At 29.1% G+C, this 9,295-nt stretch overlaps 1 protein-coding gene across 1 annotated transcript; it reads right to left on the reverse strand.

The window, feature by feature from the left end:
- Window positions 1-1,907: 1,907 nt before the first annotated feature.
- Window positions 1,908-8,786, reverse strand: LOC119663789 (fasciculation and elongation protein zeta-2-like; the record flags this gene model as incomplete). Its single annotated transcript, XM_038073391.1, is given in 4 exon segments — window positions 1,908-2,118; window positions 7,977-8,066; window positions 8,135-8,350; window positions 8,410-8,786. Coding segments are annotated over 4 exon segments (766 nt in total), but the record flags the coding sequence as incomplete, so codon positions are not given.
- Window positions 8,787-9,295: the final 509 nt, after the last annotated feature.

Consider the following 9,295-nt stretch of genomic DNA (forward strand, 5'->3'; position numbering starts at 1 on the left):
TTTTTTATATAAGTTATTCAGACCGAAGGCGATAAAGTAGCTTATCAATAAAAATAAATAAATTTAAATAAAGACAGAAGTAGATAAAAACAACAAGAATCGTCAAATAGCGACGATTCCGACTATAAATGTCAATCCCGATGCTTCGCATAATTGTGTTCTTATTAACCTCGTTACTGAAATATAGAATAGCGTGAAATGATTAAACATTTGTGTTTTTATTTTTTAATTAGTCAAGACCCACGCAATAACTTGTTATAAAATTATAAAGACTTTGATATTTATAAACTCTTATTTCTAGAAGAAAACATTCGCAAGCCAGAGATTTGCTTTATTTTACTCTTAAAAAACTGATTTTTTAAGTTAATAAGTGGCATAGGTTTTTAAACATTTATAACAAATATAGTACTTTTGATGTGTACACTTATATTTGTGAACTCAGTAGTTTTCAAATATTCCTTCGAGCAGATAGTTAATCTTATTTAAATATTGTGTATGTGCTGAGCATGCTATAATTTATTAATTGATTGTGTACGTATTTTATAGATATATCGATTTTAATTTTATTGTTGGTAAATTGTTTCAAATTAAATTAAAGAAAAATATCTAATAACAAGAAAGAAGAATTTTAACAATAATTGCGAAAAAAATATATAGAAAAGAAAAAAAATAACACTTAACTCAAATAACTCAAAGCCATATTAAATGCAATAAAAATTAATTTATAATAAATCCATAAAACTATATGTACAAATAATGCATGGCCACTTAAGTGTTTACGAATCTTTCAAATATTACATATGAAATTATTAGAAAATATGAATATTAAAGCTCTCTTTAACTTTTACATTTTAATGCAGGTATTAGGTATAAGCACAAAACTTTTATACGTATATTATAAACACATATGAATATACATATACATATACATATACATATACATATACATATACATATACATATACATATACATATACATATACATATACATATACATATACACATACATATACATATACATATACATATACATATACATATACATATACATATACATATACATATACATATACATATACATATACATAATACATTATACATAACATTACATAACATATACATATCAATATACATATATATCACAATACATACATATACATATACATATACATATACATATACATACTATACATATACATACATATATCATTATACAGTATCATACAGTATACATATACATATACATATACATATACATATACATATACATATACATATACATATACATATACATATACATATACATATACATATACATATACATATATACGTGTATATCATTCAATATTATAAGAAATGTACATTTTAAATATTATTAACACACTTTCCTATAATTGAATGCGTAAAGCAAAACGGATTACAAAATTAATGAACTACATACTATATATATCGCGGTTATACAAAATAGATTATTTTTCTCTTTTAATTTTCCAAATGAAACTTTAAATTTTGAATAATTTGAACGTTTTTACGCAAATGAGTGTAAGCAAAATAGAAATGGGCAGCTCTTAATTTTTTTTTGCACCAAACGCGTAAAAAAAATTATTTATGCTAAATTATTTTGGATCAAAAATATTAATATTGCTGTTTGCTTTCACATTTTTTATAAAATTTTTTTGCATGAAATGAAGTAAATTTTAATATTAATTTTTATTAATTTTTTTAATTTTTTTTAATTTTTTTAATTGCTCTTATAAAAAAATCTATAAGCAATTTGAGATTAATTATATATGTCTATATTAATTCACAATAAATATTTTGTTTTTATATAAGCTTTGTATGTTAAATATTTTTGAATTAGTATATTTTTTAGGTAATCCTTTTTCAACATTTATTCTAATTGCTTGTGCTTAAAATTAAAAAAAATATATTTTGTTATACATGTTTTTATTGGACTAAAACTAAATACAATACTTTTTCCTTGTATTTCACTTAAGAATTGAAATTAGCTTCTAGTTGTTTAGCCCATGCTTGTTTATGTTGGACATAGAATTTTCAATATGTAGTCCGTAAGTAGTGTCGGCACTGTGGGGCTGTCTTCATTTATTGCTTTAAGTACTGAAACAAAAACAAAACATAAATTAGCATAATAATTGTATGATGCAAAAAGAACTTATTTTATACATTATTATTACATTTGAAGGAAACCCCATAAGTCATACGCCATATTCGGTTGAGCTAAATTTGGTAATCATTGGTTAAAGGTTACAATTTGGCACAAAATATGATAGCACGCAATCATTTTTCAATCGCTAGTTTACCCCACTATTGAAACAGTGTTTTACAATCGGATAGAAGAATGGAATTTTTGGATAGTGTCAAGGAATGGTGTCCTGAATCAATTCAACAGACTAAAGAATGTTGTCAAACCGTCTCTTCGATTCAGAAGCAATTTTATATGGTGCATAAAAGATTTTGTTGTTAAAATAATAATTTACTATTTGTTTAATTGTTACTTTATCTTTAGTTTTTGTTAAATTTCTGTAATAATTCTTAAGTAATTCTTAAGTTACTTTTTAATTAGCTGAGACAATCCTCTATTACCGTTTAAAATTGGTAGTTTTACAGAACTGGCATTTAAAGATCTAAGAAAAGTTTCCGACTTAACTTTTTTTCGGTACACAATCCCAACCAGCAGTAACAATCGTCAAATGATAATGCTCGCTAAAGAACAATAACCTAATAACTCGTTTTATTTTTGTTAACGCGAGTATTGTCGTGTATCAGTAACTGTCTACTTTTGTTATTAATACTTGTTTTGAAACAAATTTTACTAAGAATAGAACATTTTTTAACATACTTTATGCCGCCATATCAATCTTCAGTATGGTGTATAAAACTCAAGTTTCTGATAAAGAAATTTATGCAGGTATAAAAAATTAAAACAAAAACATCGCGCAGTAATTAAAGCATAATCGCGATATTATTAAAAACAATCGTGGAATCATTGCGAAATCATCGCGGAGCTAAGTATTAAAATATGTTATTAATATAATACACATATAGTGTACATATAGACTTTTGTTTTTATTTAAAAGCATGGAATTCTCATCTCCGTATTGAGTTAAATTTCACTGTATTGTGATTATATTTTAATTATATTTTAATTATAAAATATAAAATTCAAAATAAAGTAATAAAGTAATAAAGTAGTCTTGATTCAAGAAAATTTTTTTTTTATTCATACAACTGCCAAGATTTAGCATTTAGTATACATTTTTACGTAATGGAAATTCAAATAATAATTCAAAAACAAGATTAAGAATTACATGAGTGAACTATTAATAATGGATAAAAAAAAAAGAAAACTTAAAATTAAATAGTATAAGATAATTAAATTAATAGATAGATGATAGAATAAATGAGTCAATTAAATAGAATAGGAATTTACTATGAATATATTAGATAAATAGTTATGGGTTATTATAATATTAATAGTTCTGATGGATATAGGCGTTTCAATTGTCTATTATGTGTGGTTTCGTCATTGGGTAGCTGCCTCATTGTTGTGTTAGGATGGAAAGTAATCTGTCTGTGTGATTTTTACTATTTTTACGGATAACGTCTACAACGAAGAGTATCTTTAAATCGCGATGACTGTCATAGTGTAAGATGTACCAGTCAGCGTTTATGATAGTCCTAAGTATTTTTGATTGTAGTCTTTGCAGTATTTGCATGTTTGCATGCCTAATATTTCGGCTCCAAATTTCCATATTGGAGCGATTACCGTTTTATATACTAGTAGTTTATTTTGTACTGTTAGTTTTGATTTCGAGCAGAGTAACCAGTACAATTGTCCAAAGCGACGGTTAATTTCATTGCTTTTAGCTTTGATATGGTCTTTCCAAGTTAATCTGCTATCTATAGTAATAGCAAGATAATTTGCCTTTGTGTGTGTGAAAACTTCATCATTGTTAATTTTTATATGTTTTAGGTCATATTTTTTATTCGTGTAGATAACATGAACTGTTTTGCTTGTATTTATTTGAACTCTCCATTTGTCGAACCATTCAAGCGTTTAAGTAATTCTGCAAGTTATCTGTGGATTTGTTAAAATTTATATTAGCGGCAATTAGTGCTGTATCGTTTGCAAAAGTTGCTATCAAACTTTGAATATCAGAATGTATCGGGATATCAGCAGTGTATAGCAGGTAGAGTAATGGACCTAGTACGCTTCTTTGAGGTACACCAGCTTTCATTTGTTTAAGTTCGGAGATTGAGTCTTTGTACTGTAGATACATAAAAGTATCTATTTTGTAGATAGCTTTTAAGTATGAGGTAAAAGTTTGTTGGAAGAAGCTGGGATAGTTTAGTTAGAAGACCTCCATGTCAAACGCTATCGAAAGCCTTTGCGACATCAAGATATACCACCGAGGAAAATTGTTTTGTGTCAATATCACTTGTTATTTTATCAAAAACTCTGTGAACTTGTTGTATAGTCGAATACTTTTTCCGAAAGCCGAATTGATGATCAGGTATAAGTTTTTCTTTGTGGATAATCGGTTCTAGTCTTGCTGATATTATTTTTTGAAACAATTCAAGAAAAAAAATTGAAAAAAAGATTTTACTAGGACTAGTTAATAAAAACTCCAATTTTTGCTCTAGTCCCCTCCAGAGCAAAGTATGTTTTCTGTGGGTAGTGACGTTTAAGCTTTGAAAGACAACATTCAATGCTTGCTTCCGATGAAGCAGAAGTCAGTTAGGATTTATCAAGGTAAGCTTTGGTCTGAACGGTATATTTTTCTATTAAAAAGCAATACTAATTAATATACGAAATTGCTTTGAATCCATTCTTTTAAAAATAGAGCAGCGTCATTAAAACCACTGTTATTTATGAACTAAATGGCAAATTAGAATAAAATTCTAAATGTGATTCTATGAAGATAAGTTCATATGGTTAATTAGATAGAGGCGGTATATAATTACTGTTTATACTTAAATCCTGCAGACACACTTGACATTTTCTTACTACGAATTGTACTACGAAGAATACATTTATTTGAACTATACTTATACAGTTCACATGTGCCGCATTTGTTGAGCCGAGCGTAGGGTATATAAACAATTTTTTAAAAATAGATGAAACAGGTATCATAGATTAAATATTGCTAAAATAATGTTCAAAAAACGATTTCCTCGTAAACAAAATTTGAAAAACCCAGTAAACCGTATAAGTTTTTCTTACATTTGTAATAATAGTATCCCAGATTGTGTTTATTTAATTTTAGTATTTTTAAAAGTTGCAATCCTGCATTTTTAAAATATGGAGTTATTTTCTTAATCGAATAAAATAAATTTGTAGAGTAACATAGCATAGCTTCTTTGTAAAAAGCACCAGAATGGTCGCTTTACATATAGTAAGTAAAACAATATGCATTACAAAATGTCTCTACAAAAAGAGTAGCTCTGAAAAGAAATAAAGAATAGGCGAACCCAAAAGTTAACTTTCAATTCGTTAAACTTGTGTTTCCAAAATAAAGCTGTAGTTTATAAGCTCGTTCTAGTTTAAAGCACGGCAAGTGTTTTGGTTGTTGTCACTAATTAAATAAAAATAAGTGACAATAAAACCTGGAACTTGAGCATTGAAAGTTTGTGCAGCCTTGGCTTCTTGTGGATAAACACGATTAATCATCGCTTCTAATTTGACAGGCACGAGTTGTAAGTCTGGCACTTGCAGTCCAAACAAATTATAGACGGACTATAAACTAATTAAATAAAAATTCGATTATTTCCTAAGACTACTGCTGATGAGTACTTGGCAATACTCGAAACAGCGTTGTATGGTCAGCTAAACTTCAATAAAATTAAATAAATTTTTGTGATTGTCCTTTTTTTCTTTCTTTGCTATTTGAAAACCCTCTAAAATTTAAATATAGCTTCTTTGCCACTATAAAGAAAGCGTACCTTTATCAACAACAATGCATACTGTTAGTGTTAGTGAAAGCGCTAATCTCGTCATTCGAGAGTGTATTATATTTTGGGAAAAAGCTAGAACCCCTACCAGAGCTATACCTAACTGTGTAAAAAAACTTGTGGATCCTCACCATGCTTGGAGGGAGTTGCAAAAAAATTTTAAATAAATACAAGATATTTACAAGCGCCGTGAGGACGACTTTAAGAATAATTTAGATAATTTGATATAGCACACGCTGATGCTTTGGAACGGCTGAAGAAGAAGATAAGACATTTTTAACGGGTGTAGACAAAAAATTAAAAAGGAAATTAAATTAGGAGAAAAAAGATGTGAGCAAATGTGTTTCGGAGGTTTATCGTCATCTGTTACTACGCAAGATTCTATTCAAATGCAAGGACATCACGATCAACTTATCAGCCCTGATAATGCAATCCTTGAGGAACCCTTGGCATCCACCTCTCAAATGGTAAATTCTGAAACTACTACAAAAAAAAGAAGGAAAAATTTTATGACGCCTAAGTTTGTTGCAGCGCTAGGTAGATGTCAATTAAGCATAAGGATTCTGTCTATATACTTCAGGTTGTAGTAGAAGCACTAGACCTAAGCTGTGATGATTTTCCGATAAACAAATCGTCTATTCAACGTATTCGTACACAGACTCGAAAAGATAGAGCGGAAACTATAAAATCAGATTTTCAGAATAATATGCCTGAAATGGTGACCTTTCACTTTTCACTTTGATGGGAAATATTTTAAAATGTGTGTTCAAAACAAAAATCCACCAAGTCACAAGTAGCCCCGATATCACACTGTTCAAAAAGTTTAAAGACAACTGGAAAACTATTAATTCTGCTGCCATTGAAACATATACTGATATCGTCACACGACATTTTTGTGATACAACGAAAGAAGATTTGTTGACATTTTTTAATCAAAAACCGCAAAAAACCGATGGACGTGACGATTATCGGGAACTGATTGAACTATCTATTATTTTTTAGGGAGGAAGCAGTGAAAAAAAAAAAATTAGACCTCCTGAAGCGATGCATCAAGCAAAGTGGATGGCTAGAGCTATTTACTCTTTAAAGATATGTTTGTTGCAATCCCAGTTTAAAATTAGTGCCAAGGATAAGCGAAAAAAGTCTGTTTATTTATTTCGGTTTTATATGTAAAACCATGGCTTCGATATAGTCTGGCGGTAGAGGCACCAAATCAAGATTTGTGCTTTTTAAAGAGGCTTAAGGAATATGAAACTGTTGACAAATTGATCTCCAAAACAGCCCTGAGCAAATTTAGACAACATCTTTGGTATTTGTCAGAAGAAATTGCCATTTTATAACTCTTTGATGCTGATGAATAAATAGTAATATTTTTAATACTGTTTTCAATATTGTTAATAATACTGCCTTATTTATTGTTGCAGGAAAATCATTAAGTGATTTTGTGTCTGTCAAGAGCACAAATTTATTTTCTCGATTAAAAATTGAAGATGTTACCTATTCGGAGGCGAAAAGGAAAGTGCTTCCCTTAAGGGCTGAAAGAGCTGTAAAACTTATGCAAGATTTTCATGGTTTGATCACTGCAAAGGAATTTTTGCTATGCTGTGTACAGGAGCACAGAAATCTGTATCTAAAATGTAAAAAAGGGACCCTCAAAAGAAATCATCCTGCCTGCTATGAAATTTTATCTTCTTTTAATAAATATTTCATAAACATTTTAATATTTCAATTAATTTAAGTATATCTATAACGGAAAGGGTTAAAAACAGCAATTTTCAAAATCTTCAGAGTTCTGTGGGCATGGGTTAACGTTGACGTAGGAAGATGAAATTTTGTATTTAAGTAAGTCTGGGTAGTTAAAAAAGAAATATATAAGGGGCACCCTAATATTCACATTGTTACTGACTGAGAAATTATTACAACTTCTTATTTTATTCTTTTTATTTTTTAAATAATCTTCAAATTTTCATATTTACTTAAATCAAATAACATGTTTTACTCACTTTTTATTAAAACTTGCAATGATTGGTTGTTTGGTGTACCATTCTCCAAATGATATGGTATGACAGTTGTAAGATATTTCGGATCCGGTCCTAACAAAAGGCACATGAATAAATTGAAATAAATGGAATGAATAAAGAGATATTATTAATATTTAAACCTTGAAATTTTCCACGTTTCTTCTCTACGTGATATTGCCTTCGTTTATTTTGAACTGCCAAAAGCAACGAAATGAATGAATTCTTAAGTTCTTTTTCAAATTCAAGTTCATCACGCAAAGCTAATTCATTAATCAATGTTTCACTTAATTCCTGTATGAGAACTTCCATTTCCATGTACAACTCGTTCAGTTGTGTCGTATTTAAATACTGAAGTTCTAAAATAAATAGAAATACATTTTTTTTCTGATAGTGCGAATATCTTATCAGTACTTACTCTCAGCATAGAGTGGCGCACCTAAAACTTCTTTTGCTTTTTCTATCACCTCAGATTCACATCTCTCCGCTTGCTCTTCTGTACTATCAGCTTCATCCATAATATCATCAATTTCCTTTATTACTTCCTCTACAGATTTAATTGGCTCATCATGATCAGAATTTAAGCCATTAAGTATTAATGCATGCATATCAAGATCATTGGCAATAGCTTCATCCTCACTAGTGAGATCATCCCCAGGCGTTTGTACATCCAAACTGCCTTCCTGATGTTTCTGTCCCAAGTTTAATGTGGGCATATGCATTTGACGTGCAAATGATTTGGACCAATCTATTGGTAAAATATTCCCGAAATTTCCAGTAATAGTCCACCACATTCTATAAACATAACACATTTATATTTACCAAATAATCCAATAAATAAAGTTAACTTTAGACCTATTAATAATATTCGTCCGATTGCATTTCGAACAAAATAACTGAAAACAAACAAGCCATTCACAATTTATTATCATTTATTTCTCAGTCTAAAGAAATCTGTAACACAAAATATAATGCATTGAGTTTACTGAAATTGGTTCCCATAAGAGCAGAGTCTCTGATATAAACATACTAGAACTTGAGAGAGAAACAGATCATACTTTCTCTGAAGTCGTGAAAAGTATTTCTTAAAAATCGTTAAGATTTTCCGCTAAATTTCGGACAAGATGCTGCACGTTTGGGATTATGTCGACTATCGGTAATCATATCACTTAAGAAACAACCTATCATAAAACTTAAACAAAGACGGAACACGAATAAGATGGAAACACGAATAAGATGAGTACATATGATTTGATGATTTCCCAATTGCAGGAGGAGTGATAAATGTCGCAGATGAGCATAAA

Source organism: Teleopsis dalmanni, unplaced genomic scaffold, assembly GCF_002237135.1.
Source record: "Teleopsis dalmanni isolate 2A unplaced genomic scaffold, ASM223713v2 unscaffolded_contig_0890, whole genome shotgun sequence".
Taxonomy (NCBI): Eukaryota; Metazoa; Arthropoda; class Insecta; order Diptera; family Diopsidae; genus Teleopsis; species Teleopsis dalmanni.